General features: G+C 58.3%; 3 protein-coding genes across 3 annotated transcripts; 2 read left to right on the forward strand and 1 right to left on the reverse strand.

Annotated features, from left to right (window-relative positions):
* Window positions 1–795: 795 nt before the first annotated feature.
* BXZ73DRAFT_79879 (uncharacterized protein) lies at window positions 796–5011 on the reverse strand (the record flags this gene model as incomplete). The annotated part of the gene is made up of 14 exons (XM_048023179.1): window positions 796–1063; window positions 1193–1245; window positions 1295–1352; window positions 1411–1612; window positions 1644–2341; window positions 2391–2508; window positions 2568–2768; window positions 2818–3251; window positions 3298–3434; window positions 3481–3603; window positions 3694–3903; window positions 3963–4386; window positions 4569–4603; window positions 4652–5011. The coding sequence occupies 14 exons, from the start codon at window positions 5009–5011 to the stop codon at window positions 796–798; spliced, it is 3321 nt and encodes a 1106-aa protein (XP_047874886.1).
* A 478-nt stretch (window positions 5012–5489) lies between these two features.
* BXZ73DRAFT_104364 (uncharacterized protein) lies at window positions 5490–8763 on the forward strand (the record flags this gene model as incomplete). Its single annotated transcript, XM_048015858.1, has 6 exons — window positions 5490–5508; window positions 5955–6022; window positions 6079–6135; window positions 6359–6374; window positions 6433–6531; window positions 6584–8763. The coding sequence occupies 6 exons, from the start codon at window positions 5490–5492 to the stop codon at window positions 8761–8763; spliced, it is 2439 nt and encodes an 812-aa protein (XP_047874887.1).
* A 285-nt stretch (window positions 8764–9048) lies between these two features.
* On the forward strand, window positions 9049–15805 carry BXZ73DRAFT_104365 (uncharacterized protein; the record flags this gene model as incomplete). Its single annotated transcript, XM_048015859.1, has 21 exons — window positions 9049–9333; window positions 9388–9731; window positions 9781–9903; window positions 9957–10078; window positions 10406–10730; window positions 10783–10890; window positions 10941–10996; window positions 11047–11106; window positions 11709–11818; window positions 11876–11923; window positions 11997–12143; window positions 13710–13784; window positions 13833–13931; window positions 13980–14096; window positions 14145–14465; window positions 14518–14631; window positions 14681–14716; window positions 14767–15241; window positions 15301–15449; window positions 15500–15741; window positions 15790–15805. 21 exons carry the CDS (start codon window positions 9049–9051, stop codon window positions 15803–15805), a joined length of 3372 nt encoding a protein of 1123 aa, XP_047874888.1.
* Window positions 15806–17450: the final 1645 nt, after the last annotated feature.

Raw genomic sequence — 17450 nt, forward strand, 5'->3', positions numbered from 1 at the left:
TATGGCACAACACTTTAAAGAGAGTAGCGCACCCGAAAGAACAGACTTGCGTGTGGATTCCATGAATTGAAAGTCGAAGCACACGATGTACGCGCACAGTAGACCATGCACGCTGGGGCTGCATGTAGATATAGAGGATATCAAGATAATGCGTACAAAGACGTAGCTCCGCTCGCGGCTCCCACAGCGTGTGCATGGGTGTAGAGTGGACAGCAGGCGCGAGACTTTGTGCGTGCGAAGGATGCAGTGCGAGGGCACCACGCGCGCACGTATCATGGCTTTGTGCGGTAGGTGCGAGGGCTTGCGTGAGGGTCGCGGGCCACGCGTGAATGACAAATGAAAAGTAGTATATTTGACAAAGCTGAGCCAAAGTAATGTACATGCAGGAGAGACATGCGCAACCAGACAAAGCGTGTTAAGTGGGGAACACAGGCACTCTCGCGATCTCGTGCACGCAATAGTCCGTGTGGCGCGCGCGAGCCCGTCGCGAGAGTCCATGTGGCACGCGTGAGCCCGTCGTGATAGTCCGTGCGGCGCACGCGAGCCCGTCACGAGAGTCCGTGTGGCGCGTGTGAGCCCGTTGTGGTAGTCCGTGCGGCGTGCGAGAGTCCGTGCGGCGCACGAGAGGCGCCACTCCGTGAAACTGAGCGGTGGCACCTTCCGGAGCAGTATCATCTATGAGGTGATAAGTATGGCATAAGGATGTAGAAGAAGAGGGGCGTATATACTATATTGTGAGTACAGAGGTAAGAGGACATGGTGTACAACGGACGAGAGAGAGACGATATGGTCTTACTACAGACGGTAGCCGTAGGAGCCGAGACATTGTTCGGGTTTGGGAAAGGCCCCCTTTGAAACCTCCGCATCGGCGTACGCGTAAGCATGGCGAGCTGTGAGCGAGGCGCCAGGAATGTCGGCCGGGGTATAGGGGATGGCGTGGGCAATCCAAGGGGTGTTGTAGCCGCTGCAAGAGGGCGTCGGGATGTCGACGACTATGGACATTTGGATGGTCCTCTCCCCCGAGCCCAGGACTAGGAGAATGGTGCGAGACCGCGCGAAGCGACTTCGGTGCATTGAGGAGCCGGTGGATGGAGGAAGCGCAGATGACGAGGCGGCAGATAAAGAAGCAGGAGCACGGAAGTGAACGGGAGTGACTTGGAATGGGTGAGATGCGAGATGAGGAAACCTCTACTAGTCCATGTCGAGGTCGGGAAGTCCGAGGGCGGTGTTCCAGTCCGATTTCGTCTGGTGAAAAGGATGAGTCGATTTTTGGGAGGTGGAAGATATGACGCACGAACGGCGTCTTCAGGCACATGTAAGCCTTCTTGCAGCCGTCGAACAATACAAGATACCTATGCGCTTGCCTGACAGACATTCAGTGACGTTGATGATGCTGGAGGGAGCACTTACTTTTTGGCGTATGCGGCCTTGCCTCGTTCGCGGGAGTGTTCATGCAGTTCCGCATTTTGCAACCAATGCTGCCTGAAAAAGCCGAAGAACACCGCGGTTCTCCACATCTCACGCCGCAACAGCTTGCGCTCCTCCCGCCACCTCGTGAGCATCGCATGTATGCGGAACCAGTGGACGCTCTCGACTGTGAACCCGACCTCAGCTGAAGTAGTGTATCCAGGCAGGGTACTCACTCTGGTCCTTGTACCGCTGATGTGCGGCCGTCCCAGCCTTGTCGACAACTGAAAGACTGTCCCAGATCCACGACTGGTCCCCCTGAGCCGAAATGACCATCGCCTTGAGATCGGTTTCTTCGAGCGGATGGACTGCGGGGTCATCCGGTGGCACGCCTAGACGGAGGAGGCATTTGACGACCCTTCGGTACTTGTGTGCTGCCGCCTGCACGTCGCCGCGAGCCGATCCGAGGGTAGAGGAGATCTCTGTGCGCACCCTCTTGCTCCGTGCATGCTTTTTGCTAAGTTTCACAGAGAACGAGAGGATCAGTGCAGTGCGGACCTCGTCGAGCGCTTCCCGGGCCTCATCTCGTCGAATCTTAATCTCCGCTTCCACAAGAGGCACAGCTGGGGTCTCCTTCAGTACCGCTTCATGGAACGAAGAGGGAAGCGCGATATCGGCATTGTAGACCTCTTTCCACAAAGAGGCCTTGCGCTTGGCGCGTGGGGCCTTCCAGGCAGCTTCAGACAGTCGCGGGAAGTTGGTCTTGGGGGCGTCCTCTTCGGAGATCATCAAGGCTGCATCTTGTAGTGCGGGCTGAATGTGGGCGTCCCAGAGTGGGGACCACTCCGCATATCGCTTGAGAAAGTCGGCTTGCTGATCCACAACACTAGACGGGACCCTGCCCTTGAGCATGAGCGCTTTGAGGAGTTTTTCACTGCACATCGTTTGAGTACATGAAAGCGGAGAGTATATGAGAAACCTACCGTTCTACCTGAAGGCGAGCACCCTCGTCGAGGGCTTGCATAATCTTTTCCTCCCGACGGGTTGTTGACGACGCCTTGCGCGCCTTCTGGCTTTTGGTCGCATCCTTTGCATCCGTCACTGATGGGGTATGCACTCGTTCATACTCATCACTATCACAAGCTTGAAGACGCACGCACCCTGCTCGATATTGATATCGTAAATGTTCTCAAGGCTGTCGTGATTCGCCATGTCCACTACTGCGAGTTTGAACGCAGCCTCTTGCTCCTTGAGCTGTGCAAGCCGTTCGGGACTGAACGTGGCCTCGAGAGCTGTAAGATGGCGCTCGAGGTCTGCAATAAACTCTTCACTGGTGTTGTACCTTGCAGAGAGGTCCCGACCTTCATCGACGGTCAGTGCACAATGACCGAAGAACCTATCAAGACATACTCATTGTGTGCAAATGACGGACGTTCTGGTCGTTCCAGATGTCGTTCAGCGCATCGTGACGAGATCCTGGTCCCATCTCCTGTATTCGTGTGGCTAGCTGGTATATAGCAGCCCACATCCGTTCAGACGCTTCACCATCGGTACGTGCAGCGCCGGGGAGGTAGTTGTAAGAGAACTTGTAGCGACAGCTGGCTTGGTGGGCAGGTAGGTGGAACTTGCCAACGGCGATAAGCATGTAAGGAAGTTTCTCCCACTCGGCGACGCTGGGGAGGCACTCCATGAGCTCCGACCAGGTAGACATGAGCTTGTCCATCCGCGTGTCATAGTTCCGGTGATATTGACAATTGATGTCATAGCCGGAGATGAGCATCGGGAGGGTGAGGTACGGCTTGATCGCACTGGCTTCACTGAGGTCTGCGTACTTGAACCTGTTTCTATTATGAACATTGTGGACCGATCTGCAATCGGATGAGGACTTACGCTTCACCTTTGGTCAGGTCGACAACACTGTTTCTCATCGTCATCATGTGTCGGGAGCATGTCATTGCGAGGAGTCCAGAAACAGTACCAGCATAGCGCTGATATCCCATGGCCCCGAACTTGTTGCATGTGGATTCCTGTAATGCGTGAGCTCATGCGCACAGGCTCTTATAGGACACGTACCTCTGCGGGAGCTTCCGCCTCTGCATCCTTGAGAATGGCCGCCGCCTGTTCCTCGTGGACAAAGAACGCTCCGTTGCGTGTCATAGCCTTGTCGTGTGGATCGACAGCTTTCATTTTTTGAAACTGGGAGAAGGTTGCGTCTTTATTATAGAAGAAGGCGTCGAGGTATCTACAACGGCATCAGTCTGGGGCTCGCAGGCTAAGATGAAGAACTCGCCTCTTATCCTCGCCCTCATCTTGCTTCTTCTCGTTGAGATCGGGCGGCTCCGGGACAGTGTTGTTGATCCCTGGCTGCGGACACGAGGAACACAGGGTGGCGAGGACTCCAGCTTCCATCTCGCCTCCCGGGTCGACTCCATTTCGCTTGGTCAACCTGACGAAGGCGTACTGGCGCATCGAAGCCCGCAGTTGTGCATATCGATTCTATTTGGATATGGACTCATCGTCAGATTATGCACGCGACTAAACATAGGGACCCTCACCTCAATCTCGTGCGTTCGAATATTGTCCTTGCTTCGTGCGAGGTAGTTCCAGATGTCGAGAACGGATATTTGCGACTGCAGGGATAGGAGATGAAAGTCACGAAGGGCGGAGATGGTGAAAGCGGTACGTGGCGTGTCCCATGTCGCGGGCCACAGCCCGGCTTGGATGAGCTGCATTGACTCGTGCATTGGCTCTTGCTCGAAGGAGGCATGCGTGCAGAAGGTGACCTCAAACGTCTGCGGACCGTGCGAGTCGACGATGGTCATAGCCCTTTTTTGCTGTGAGGCGAGCGAAACTGGACAGGGAAGGCCACCGTGACCGAGGTGAAGGACGAGGTTGTGTGGGGAGGGCAGTTCCCCAAGGCCCACGCGGTCCCAAAATCCAATGGCTGGGTCCCACTGCTCCACACGGTGATAGGGGAGCCTGCAGTGTTGGGCGACGATACATGTAATGCATAGGGGCAACGGGTACATGCAGTCAAAACATCGGTATACGTGTGTCGCCGCCCTGCGCGCGTGCCAATCTGGAAAGCGCAAGATGAGCACGGCAGGGCGGCGGGTCCAGCCTCTTGTTCTAACAACGCGTCTTGAACGCGGGAGGCCCACTCGTTCTGGAAATTTGCCATGTGTTCCGCGGCCGTCTGTGACACGGTCACTATATGTTTGTACATACGGGCAGCTGGACGTACCGTCTGTTTCTTTCTCTTCTTGGCCTCTGACGACTGGTTCACCGTGACGTCTGAGTTTGAAGGCGGCCCATCGTATACGCCGCCGTCGTCATCGCCGTCTTCGTCGTCATCGCCATCATCGTCGTCTTCGCCGTCATCGCCGTCTTCTTCGTCACCATCGGTGTCGTCAGTGTCCTCGATCCCAGCCAGGTCGACCGGGTTGTTTGGATGATCGCTGTCAAGTCCAGCCCATGCTCTGCTGGGACCGGCGACGGCCGTGGGGGGAGGTGGGCGGGGACCATCAGGGATCTCCCCAGAGAATGCCTGCGTGCGCGTCCGCTTGAGAGTGTTTAAGAATGCGAGGCCTCGGCGTGACTTCATCGGAGCTCTGGGGATTGAATTTGGCACATGCGAGTTATGCCGAAACATGTAGAACTCACGTGGTTACAAAAAAAGGAAGGCTGGTGTAATGGGAGTTGAGCAGCCGAGAGTCTCAAGGCCAGGACACGCTGTTGCCAAGGGTTAGCAGTGGGGTGTGGTGGTTGAGCCGTGTTACGCACAGTAAGTAAGCCTCTACCGCGGCGAGTGTTGAAGCCGAGGTGGATGTTGAAGACGGAGAATCTGCAGGAACGACGCGCAGAACCAGGTTCTACGACAAAGTGACTCGCCACAAGCACACGATCGTATGACCGGTACGAAGGCGAAGACGGAAAATGCGTTGTAGAACCAGGTTCTACGGTGCAGTAACTCCCGGACGCACACGATCGTATGACCGGTACAGAGCGCGAGAGGGAAAGGAGATATTGGAATGACGAAAGGGAGCAGGGTTAGAGTGGGCAAGAAGAGGAGGACGGGGAGTATGCACGAAGAAGACAGGTGTGAGTAGGAGGACGACGACGACGACAGAGGGGAGAACGGAGGAGCGTGGGACTTGACAACAGGCGGTGATACGATCACCTGACTGGACGCGCTCGCGGTCGGGTTTGTTGATTGTGTTCTTGTTCCCACGCCACGGGGCAGGGAGTCAGAGGCGCCTTCGTCTTCTCGCTCTCTTCTCACCTCCACCACCCCACGGTCCACGTCGCTGCATCCACCACCATTTCAGCCCTCTCCGTCCCCTTCCATCCCACCGTCGAAGCAGACAATAGCGGCTACATAGTCGACTGTTGTCTGTAGACGTCGGCGCCCCAGGGGCACCGATCTCTGCTTTCCCCCCACAGGTCCCCAGGGTATCTCCAGGTCTCCACCCCCAGCTGGCCAGCGGATGTGTGTAGCGCTCTGACGTTGCACGCCCGTGCTCTTTGCTAACACCGTAATGACGCAGCCATCCACAAGACTGCGATCAACATCGCGACATCAAGTCCCCCAAAGCTTCGCCTGAAGCTCGTCAACGTGAGTCGAGCAGGACGTTTGCTGGTGGCGATATGCGCTGATTACGTGGCATTCAGGCCGGGTCCAAGGTTACAAGAAAATCAATTTCCTCGAACGAGTGGTGTGTTTTCTGGGTAAGTCCGTGGGCATGTTTATGTTTCCCCGCTGTTTTCTTATCGCGCGACGTTTCAGCTCCCCTTTTCCGATCCGCCCTGTCAAGTTTGCATCCCTTCCACCCTTTCTCGTCCTCGGATAATCTTCTGGTATGTATGTCAACTCGCTGTTGTACGGGATATTGCTAACACATGTCAAAGATTCTGGTTTGCCGCCCTGTGCTGAATCGTGGACGACGTCTAGTTATCGCCTGCCCCCGGTAAGTTGTTGGTTGGGATGTTTGGTCGCATTTATTGAAGTTTACATCCGCAATGTAGGTTTTACCATCTATGACTCCCAACACTTTCGACGCTCGTGGGGACATGGGCCATTGGTCCCTTACGTTTCGCGCGTCCAGCCCAATCGAGACATCAAGGGTAAGTGTTCTTTGTTATTCACTCGATCCGTAATCTAATACGAATTTCATAGATCGCCCTCCGTTGGGAGAGTGCGGTCCGTTCGATGGATACGTCGCTTCCGACGGGTTCAGCAGCGGTACCATGTTCACGACGCCGAATCAAACTTTTGTACCGCAATTCGGCTTGGCATTTCAGGAGATTAAAACATTCGATGACGGTCTTTGGGGTGCACACGAGTTATCCAGGTGGCCACAGCAATACCATCCGTCCCATATCCACATTGCATGCATCCCGCGGGAAACAAGTGTGTACGCCCCCAAGCACGACATTCTCTGGGTGGGCTGGCTTCCATCCTACTGGACCCGCACGGAGTCCGACTTCGGCCACGTCGGGGTGATGGACAAGTATGTCATCAAGCAACTCGTTGACGCCGCCGATGACGTCCTCCAGTCGTGCGAGGAGTGTGCGAGGGGCCCCGCCGACATCAGGGATAGGTTCAACGCTGTACGCCTGTGCCTGCGAATCACCCTGGACCGCTTACGACTTCTACCTGCCGTCCGCGACGTCGTCTTCTCTCTCGCCGCCCACGTCCAGCGCCTTATCCTATTCCTTGCTGGGATCCATGTCTACATGCAGGTAGTGCTGCCAAGATTAAACACGGGGCAAGACCACCGACTCGACATCCTTGACGTCCTTGGCGCCTACACGAACAACCCAGGCGTGGCACAGCGCTTGCATCTCGCCGGTGTGCCGGTATGGCTACAGCAGGAACGTAGCGCCCCCGTTGCGGTGTACGAGTCCGTGTCCCTCAAGCGCCTTCCGTTTTGGTTCTCCTCCACCCCATCCTTTCCCCGACTTGTTCTGGCCCGCCGTGACTTCGAGGGAACGTTGAACGCCCCAGGAGAGTGGATCGAAATGATGCTGAACACAACACATCGGCAATTGCTCAACGGCTCTCGCCTTGATGCGATGCCCTCAGGAGATGAAGACGGGTGCGCGGCGAAACGGTGGAGGGGCTCCGAGACTTCCACCCCTGGCGTGCGCGATCCGCACGATGCGCAAGCACTCGCACACCCCTTGGTGCCGTCGGCCCCACGTAAGGTCGCGAAGAACCCCGCGGCTCGTGCTCTAGCAGGCGCCAAAAAAGCCGCGGCCCACGCTCTCTCCGGCGCTAGGCCCGTGGAGAAGATCCAGCCCGTCCGCTGCTTCTACGTATCGCTGTCGGTTGCATACGGCACGTGCTGGTTGGAAGCGCTCCGCTCGGTTGGCACGCTGTCGCATCCACCCACGTCTCCCAAGTACTACTGGCCGCCGCCGTGGATATTTGACCGACTGGACAACTTCTCACCCAACGACCCCAAGAGGAGCAGGTACCTCATCCAGTTGATACGTGTCCGCGAGTTCTGCCAGCGCCGATTGTTCGACAGGACGCTCAACGGCGCCCCTTTGGGCATTCAAGCCTGGAGGGATCTCTTGTGGGGCGAGTATGGCGAGCGTGGTTCCGTCAACCCGGCCGTCACGGCGATCGCGGGCTCGTCGTCTGGGTCCTCCTCGTCCCTCCCTACCGGCCGCTCTTCGGGATCGTCTTCGACGTCGGCAAAGCACAAGCAGCCCGCCGACACAAAGCACAAGGCCAAGCGGGCGAAGGAACGAATGAACGTCGCATCTATCTTCGCCGGTGCTTCGCTAGTGCGTTTCGAAAAGGGCGTCGCCGTCAAGTTCGGTGATAGGGAGGTCAAGGAGACGGATATCCTGCAGGACGACGAACTGCTGAGGACACTAGTCTGGGAGACCCACGAGGTCAACTGGCGGTGCGAGCTCCTCGCCCTAGACTCCGTCGTCGTCGGGTCCCGGAACTGGCCTGAAGTGGAACAATGGTGTCGGGAGAGCCTCATCTCCGAGGTCTGGGGTCCCCCTAGTTCGGCGCTTGACATCTTCCCCTCCAACAAGGCGGACAGGACGGCGCTCACAGCCTTCTTGTGGCTTTCGCCAGCCGACCCTGGATGGGAGGTCGGGCGCCCACATCTCCGAGCCCTGCTCGATGTCCAGCAGACTTGGCCGAGGCAGCCGGTGGAACTCGCCGGCGCATTGAAGCGCCTGGAAGATTGTGATCCGTTTGAGTATAGTCGCATCCAGGCTGCAGCGGCGCAGTTCTACGTTGATACATTCATCCGTACGTTCCAACGTCTCCCTGTCCCGCCCGTGCGCCATGCTGCTCCCTTGGCGACGCTTAGCTCGGACATATTTTGATATATACGTTTGCGTAATTTGCTGAAGTGGTAGTTTGATTTGCTTTGTTAGTACAGCCCCGTCTCCGGCGAGCCCGGACTTTGTATGCCCATGTCGTCGCTCTTCGTTAACTCATCTGCTCTTCGCGTTGGTTGTATCTGATCCCGACTGCCTGCTTTCCAATCCGTCCACACCCCACCCGCCGTGTTCGAACCTCCAAAATCGCCTACCCCTCTGGTCATCACGTGAGTATCCATTTACGAGTCGAGAGCAGCTCGACTAACTAGCACGACAAGCGAGCCCAGCATGCCTGAGGTGAAGATACGTCTCGAAGAGCAAGAGTTCATTGCGCAGCAGCTTGCTGATCCCGAAGTGCAAGCGACGCTGCAGCAACGTGGGACATACGGGGTGCAAACGACCGTCCGTGACATTCTACTAACACGTTACATGACACGGTTCAACCACCTGCTCCCTGGCGAGCCTGAACAGGTGTACTTGGAACGTCAGAAGCGTCAGAGGGGTCGCGGAAAACCGCGTCGGCAGGCAGAAACCGAAGCGGAGATGAAGGATCGCATGACAATGGCAGGCTCGGTGAGTGTTTAAACTAGTCTATCTGTGCTCTATTGTGATGTTCGATCTTTGTAGCGTATATTGAACCACATCAAGGCCTGGGTGAGGAAGAATGTCCCGGTCGGTGATGCGTCCACGGCGTCTGCTGAATCGGCGACCGCACCAGTGGGTGACCTCAAGCGGGAGGCCGCCCCGCGACTCGGCGCATACAGGGAGTTCCTTAACAGCGATCACCCGGACGTGCCCCAGATGGACGTCACCCTGTCGCGTCCGGAGCGTATGGCTAAATTCAACCGGGAGGGACGTCGGGCGTTCAAAAACCTCGGTGAGGAAGATCGGGCGTTCCTCGAGCGGCAGGTGGAGAAGAAACGCCAGGCGGTTGCGTCCAATGACCGTCTTGACGAACTCCGCCGGCAGTTGTGAGTCCAATTCCCCTACTACGTGTTTTCCAGTTAAATTTTGGTCCAGGTACGTCGTGCAGCTGCGCTCAACCCACCAAGCCAAAATGAAGGGATGGCAGAGAATGACGGGCTGTGTCGGCCTGTCCATGATAGGAGGTCTTGATGAGACGGGCCAGCTATTCATCTCGGTGTGAGTTTGTTGGGTTCGACCTTGGGAATCTTGAAACTAAGCCCTTCACCCAGCGCCACTACTGGGAAGGATCCGACGGGCCGCTCGTTTCCTGCGGCCCTGCAAGACAGTCTCGATGTGCAGCCCACCCGGCTGGAGTCGGAGTTCGCTCACTGGGTGCACAGGATCTTCGACCGTGAGCTGCCTGCGTTCGCATCAGGTGGACGCTGGCCTAAACGTTTTTTAGCCCCCGCGCGCGCAGTGCTTGCAACCTCCCAACTTGGGGCACCCGCCTTGCCAAAGGCTAGCGGGTCGGGGCTGGCTACCGCCGCCATCGCGGCGTCTAGGGCCGCTATCGCGCCTTCGCACTCCTCTCCCGCTAGGATGCAATCCCCTCTGCCAGCCCAGGTGATCTCTCTGCCAGTTGCTTCTACCTCACCACGCGCTACCGGGTTGGTAGAACCGGCCACCTCTTTCCACTCAGTCAGCGCCGTTGCGCCTGCCTCACAACACACGACCTCAGGGGGCGGCACGTCTACGCCCGCGCATTCATCTGACAGCGACCATGTGGCCTCGAACAGTCCTACACTCCCAGGCCCTCCTCGTACCAGTGCTGGGTCGGTGATGTCCGCCGAGCCTACCAACAGCAGTGGACTGGCGCATGGGCTCGATGCCTCCAGCCTCTCCATACCTGTTGCCGCGCTGTCGGAGTTGGCCCCATCGGTGGGCAGGAAAGGGCCCGTGCCACCCCGGTCTCGCCGTCCGCCGGTGACAGCGGCATCCGTGGAGAACGGCACATCCTCTTCCGCGAAGCCCAATACGCGCGCTATCATCCCCAAACTCAATATGTTAGTCCTCTTGCCCATAGCCGGTGATGCTACGATTCTCATGTCACTGCAGGGTTATACCGGCCGGCAGCAAAACCTCGACGAATACCCAGAAGGCTCGCGCCCAGGCGAAGGCGTTCACATCAAAGCCCAGCGCACGGGCCAAACGCCAGGCCAAGATGTGAGTTGTCTTCCGCATTCCGTTTTACTGTTATTGATTTCAAGATACAGGCCAGTCGCCGCTTGTGATCCTAAGGAGCGGCATGCGAGGACGCTGCAGGGAGCAGGTGGGTTCTGCGTCTGTCCTTATGAACGCGTCAAACTTACATCGCAGCAGCGCTGCGCCGGATGACGGAGATCGAAACACCGCACAGGACGCCGCTGTTACTGCTGACGGGTAGGTAACTGCTTCCGTCGGCAGGAGTAATTCCTAACGCGTTGTAGTGCGGAGCCAGGGAAGCGTAAGCGCAAACGTACGGCGAGGGCGGATGGCAAAAGCCCGTGAGTCGCACGTTTTTATTGGCCGCAATGTATCTGACGTTCATGCAGGGATATGTCCGCTGCCAAGCGGGCTCGGAAATAGTGGTATTCACAGTGCACCGGGTGGGGGCGGTTGGAATATAGACGGAGGGCGGGAGTGGGCAATTATTCTAGCCAATGCTGGTCCTTAGTAATTTTCTTTGGCCCTTGCGACAGGACGACGGGGGTGAGATGAAACCGCAGACATTGTTTGACGCCGGAGTTGAAATAAGCCTTTCCGGGCTACAGGCCGATCCTGCGGTTCAAGTTTCTCGCATATTCTGAGGTCTAGGGCTGTACTAAATCGCTGCCCAACCAGGCGTATGGGTCTGAGTCGTGCGCCCTAGATCTGTGGCTCGATTTATGGTGATGTCGCTGACGGTCTCTGCTCCGCGGCGTGTATTATCAAATCGCCCACATGCCGCCCGTAAGTCAAACTGGCAGCCTTGTACTGATCCAGGACACCAAGACAACACACAGGGGCAGACCAAAAGGTCTGCGAGCATGCGCTCATCTGGGTTCCCGGTGAAGGCTCCTGGGGGGAGCGCGGACCCCAGACGCAGATAGGACAACCCCGTTTAGAGACCGAGGTGAGCACGCTCTTTGAGGAGTATTTAAACCCTCCCCCCTCGTTCATGTCTTCACAGAACCACATCATCTGCCCTACTCGCCCTTCAACAGCCTTTTTCTTCCTGGTACGCCTTCCCCAGAACCACCCCAGCTTTGCGCTGATGTATGCCCCACAGCTCGACCATGACCGACTTCCAGGCCCGTGTCGCTGCGGTCAACCGATTCCGCACCTTGCTGCTTCCCGCTCAAGGCTCCCCCTCCTCTCAGTACAGTCAAGCGCTCAAAGAACTCTGCTGGCTCGGGCTCGAGCACCGACTCCCTCCTGAACTCGTCAACTATTCTGAAGTGAGACCCCTGTGCCCGAAATGCGGGCGTATCGATTCCCTACGCCCTTTCATGCACTATAAGCCCGACACAGCCGGACAAATGGGTATTTCCGTAAGTTCTGAGCTCTTTGATGCCCACCAGCCTGACCGTCTTGCAGTGCGATGCTCGGACCGGGCAGGGTGACGAGACTTGCGGCCCTCGCCGCATTGCTCCGCGCAACCCTGTTACGGTCGCGGAGCGCGGGAGCGCGGAGGTCGGGCGAGTCGGAGACGAGCGGAAAGGCGGGATGGATTAGAGGACGCGCTTGACCTCGGAGAGGCTCGCGGTAGCGGGGAGACGGGAAGGAGAGGCGACGGGGAGGAGCCAGGAGGCAATCGCGTAGCGATACAGTGAAGCGGGCGCGAGAATATAAGTGATGCAAGGTAACCAGTGGCGGACGATCGTATGCTGGGCGTCCGTAGCGGGTGCGCGCCGAAGCTCGTAACCAGACAGGCGGAGCAGGCCATAACACACCCCACGAGCGAGGCGGGTACACGAAGGCGGAGAAGGTGCGGTAAGGTACGGTAACAAACGTACGGTCGGTCAGAATATCGAAGAGCGCGCAGGATAGAGAGAATACAAAAACATCGGGGCGCACGAGGGTTCGGAGCAGGCAACGGGTCGAGAGCGGCAGGCGTACACTGCGCGAGACACCCCCATACTAAGGGCGACGCGGGGACAAGTGCAGCAGCGCGCGCGTCATCGACGACGGCGTCGGGTTCAGCGGAGGAGGCGGGCGCGCGGCGACGAGCGCGAGCGATCATGCAGCGTCGCGCGAGCGGTGGGCGGCATGGGTCGTCATCGTCCTCGGATCGCGGGCTTCTGCAACAGCAGTCCGGCGGGCTCGGGTTCGGTCGGTTCGGTTCGGTCGGTCGGTCGGTCGGTCGTCGGTCGGGTGCGGGATCGCGCGAGCAGCCTCACGGGGAGGGTCACGGGGAGTGGGGACGAGGCAGCGGGATCCGAAGCGCGCAGGTCGGAACGCGGATCGGGAGTGGAGTCGGGGCGGATCGAGGGAGTTCGGGTTCAGGCTCGGGGCGCGGTCGAATGCGGGCGGGTCCGCACAGGCTGGTCTTCGGCACTCGGGGCAGAGCAACGGCTCGCGGCGAGGCTTCGAGGTCGTGGGTCGTGGGTCGCGGGGCGTTTTCGCTCTTGATGCTCAGGCGCCGGAGCAGAGCGCGAAATGCGGGAGAGGGTTCGGGATGGTCGGCTCACCAGCGCGAGGGACAGCGCGGTGCAGGGTGCTCGGATTGCCCTCCGAGTAGGGACACGCGATTGTGTTACGGTCGCGGAGCGCGGGAGCGCGGAGGTCGGGCGAGTCGGAGACGAGCGGAAAGGCGGGATGGATTAGAGGACGCGCTTGACCTCGGAGAGGCTCGCGGTAGCGGGGAGACGGGAAGGAGAGGCGACGGGGAGGAGCCAGGAGGCAATCGCGTAGCGATACAGTGAAGCGGGCGCGAGAATATAAGTGATGCAAGGTAACCAGTGGCGGACGATCGTATGCTGGGCGTCCGTAGCGGGTGCGCGCCGAAGCTCGTAACCAGACAGGCGGAGCAGGCCATAACAAACCCGGTCCCCGAAGACCAGCTTGCTGCTATCGAAGCGCAGCGTGAAGCCGACCGTGTGCGTTTCCCTGTCCCTAGCGTGTCGCTCTTGACTAACATGCCATAGCTCACCAAGGTGTCCAAGGCCGCTGTTCAAAATCTGGCCAATACGCCGGTCAAGAGCAAGGGCAAGGGCAAGGGTATCGCCCTTGTCAACTCCAGCGATGTGGGTGTCTTTCGCTGTCGCGGCTCCCCTGTTCTGACCTCCGTTAAGGATTCTCCCCTCATTGACTTCCCTTCAAGCGCCAGCCTTAGCCCGGTGCTAACTCAGAAGTATACGAAACCGGCAATCGACAAGGGTAAGGCGAAGGCCAACATGAAATCACGCGCGGTATGCAGCATACTATATTCCAGGTTCTGATTTCTGACTTTTCGTTAGCCCTCCCCAGTTGTGTGGGTGCCTTCGAGCACCAGCACCACGCCGGAGCAGCTTGAAGCTGATGCGCTGCTCGCTCGGTCGCTCAGCCAGGATGAAGTGTTTCCCCCAGACACAACACAGAACGATGCAGCGCTTGCTCGGTCGCTCCAGGATCTCCTGGACAACGGGGGCATAGTCGACGATGACGAAGTCCCTCCTTGGAAGGCCCGACAACGCCCTGGGCGTGCGTCCGCCGCCTGCAGGTCGCCTAGCGTGGACGATTCTCCCAGCGTGCTGGCCGCTGCTCGGCGCAAGCTTACGCAATCTCGGAAGCCGGTCAAGGTGTGTATGTATCCGGTATATGCTCAACAAGAACTGATGGCTGTCCTTGTAGGAGTCGCCCCTAAAGGGTTTACTGAGCATCAGCGACAGCGACAACGGTGATGAGCTCTTTGCTTTCGCTGAGAGCGACGACGACACCCCCAGCGATCTCGCCTCCCAGAACCAGGTACAGCAGGCCCTCCTTCGTTCGTCTCCCTATGCTCATATCTTTGCAGGGCTCAAACAAGGAGAACAGCGGTCCTTACGGCAAGGTGCGCTTTCTTCCCCTCCCCTTCGTGTCTAGTAGTTCATGCTATAGCAGGGCCTCGCTCGCGACGGCGACATGGTTACTACAACCTCTGGCAAGCGCCGTTATTCCGTCATCTCCCTCTCTTCGGACGACGAGAACGATGGCCCGCCCCCGCTCAAGACTGTGAAGATCAAGGAGGAACCGACCGAACACGTTCTTCGCGACCTCCTGGAAGTCGCGACCACCCCTTCTACGTCCCACCCGCTTACAGGCCAAGGGCCTGGGGTTACATCCAAGGTCGCTGAGGTGCCCTCGCCCAAGCGACCCTCTGCCGACACGAACACCCTTCTGCCAGCCATTGAGGGCGTCCGGGACCTCCGGCCCTGGCTCGTCGGATCCGAGGTCGTCAACTCGTGGGTCCTTAAGCCCCCGGGCCGTGGAGCTGTCGCGGGGCCGTCGCGCGGGCCTCGGACGCTTTTCCTCCGTGACGACTACACCGGTGCCAGCGCCAACGCTGCAGAGGTCCAAGCTGCCGTGAAGGGCATCTGTAAGTTGCGCCATTTGTGTTCAGTCGTCCCACTCACCGACATCCTGCCTGGTCATCAGCACCTACTCTCCTTGCGGCCTTCGTCGGCCGCTGCCTGCCCCAGGCGGCGCACGCTCTGCGGCCTTTCGACATGAAACTCGACAAGGCCAACGAGGACATCCCCTGGGGTGACAAGCCGTGGGTTCTGACGACCAAAATATACGTAGAGGTGCGCCGACGCCCTGATGTGCGATGCTACATGCTAACGCAGTCTCTCAGGACGATGAAGGTCCGCTCCATCGGATGCAAGGCGTGGCGTCTAAGGTCACAGACATCATCGCGATGGACATCTTCTCGCTCTCCGACATCATGGGGGCCTACGGCTGTGCAAAATTTCAGCTTGGGCACAAGCAGTGCTCTGGGGAAACCACCTGGGAGCCCCGTGACCTTTTCGACACCATCAACATCGGCTGGCCAAAGGTGACCACCATTGTACTCGCTCTCCCCCACGTAACGCTTGAGTAGGTCCCTCCCCTGCCCACAGATGCAGTTGCTCACGCAGGACACAGGAACATAATCATCTAATCGTGTTGTATGTGCTCCGTCGCCGTGGTGTTGAAAGCCTGTAGCTAGAAGGCGGAACGACCCTGCTGAATGAATACGTATTTGCGTCCTTCGGCCCTGCGCTGCGCTCCGGCACGATATTCCAGCGCCCTCGGCACACAATATCCAGTATCATTATCATCCAGTCCACCTTCGACCTCGCCCAGCTCTCTTCTGAATCATATCAATCTGGTAATAGTCCCTCGCCACCACTCTGTTCCGCAAGATCCCAGTCTCCGCACACTTATCGACAATGAATATCCATGCAATCACCCACTCGCTGCCCCACCGCGGCCCTCGCGCGACCTCGCGCGCTAAGGCCCGTTGGCAGCCCTATGCTTCCAACATTTTGCATGCCACACACTCGCATCCCACACTTCCAAGTCACCTGTCCCGGCTCCTGTTTACTTGCACACCCCCGCTTCTTCATCTGCCACCTCTTCTTCATCCACCGCCCCCTCCACCCAATCTGCGACATCAAGACATCACTGCCATCGCCCGACTCAATCCGGGATGTTCAAAAGTCAAAATATGCCGCAAAACTCGTTGGTGAGTACTTTTTTGATTTAATGTTTATGGAGCGGGCCAGTCCACGAGCAACACTGTGTCATTCCCTGACGCGCTATGTCGTCCTGGCGCACGCGCGAGTGCATCGGCGCGTCGGTCACCCTCGGGTGTCACGCATACCTACTTCTGTCGCGGGCGATAGAACAGATATTCATGGCAACCGTCTTTCCAGATCAAGCCGTGAAAACACCTTCAGACGTTCGGCAAACCGATGACATTCCGGCCGTGTACCTTGTTGGTAACAGTGACGGGCTCTGTGCACAGCCCGACCTCAAGGCCACGTCTTCGTCCGCCGCAATCGCCTCGCAGTCTCGCGCCAATCTTCTCGTCGCGGAACACACAGCTTCTCTCCCCGATATCGTCGTCGACGCACCGCATGTCCTCTCCAATCGCGAGCGGGTGCGAGCCACACTCACAGTCGCCCAAAGGTTCCGTCAGCGGAATCTGCTTCCGATCAAGGGCTTTGTGCAGAGGTCCTCTGTCGTTCCCGAACGTCCACCGATGTCCTCCAAACCGCGCTTTGCTATCTGGAGGCCGTTCGCGCCAAGATCCCCGACATCCTCCGCACCAAGAAGACTGGATCATCTGTCCTCCGTCGAGCCCAGGATTGTGCAAGGTGTCGTCGGTGAGCCTCGCATTGTCAGCTCTATCTCCCACGATCTCAGCAACACCATTCTAACCGTTTGCGACGGTGACAGGCGACAGAGACATCGACGCCCGCGCATCATGTCGGCCCTCCCTCTGCAGCACTTCTCTGCCCCCGCTTCCCCGCTTCCCCTCCCCCTTGTGTTGTCCCCGCTGCACCTTCCTGGCTTGCCTCATACTCGCCTCCAAGTTTATGCAAGATCGTTCGCAGTCCAATCGTGCGTGGGTGAAGCTTGCACGTCTTCCTCCACGGGAAATCGGGCGCTGCGAATGCGCGCTCGGGGAAGCTCTCGAGTGGCGCCTCTGGGCCGGCCAGATCACTGCCTCATCTTCAACTGTCCACCCTCACCTCGTCGCTTTCTTGCATCCCGGAACCGGCAGCGCCCTCCCTTCCTCCCCAGCACCTTCACACGTG

Source organism: Epithele typhae (genome assembly GCF_022376455.1).
Source record: "Epithele typhae strain CBS 203.58 chromosome Unknown BXZ73scaffold_50, whole genome shotgun sequence".
In the NCBI taxonomy this organism is placed as follows: Eukaryota; Fungi; Basidiomycota; class Agaricomycetes; order Polyporales; family Epitheliaceae; genus Epithele; species Epithele typhae.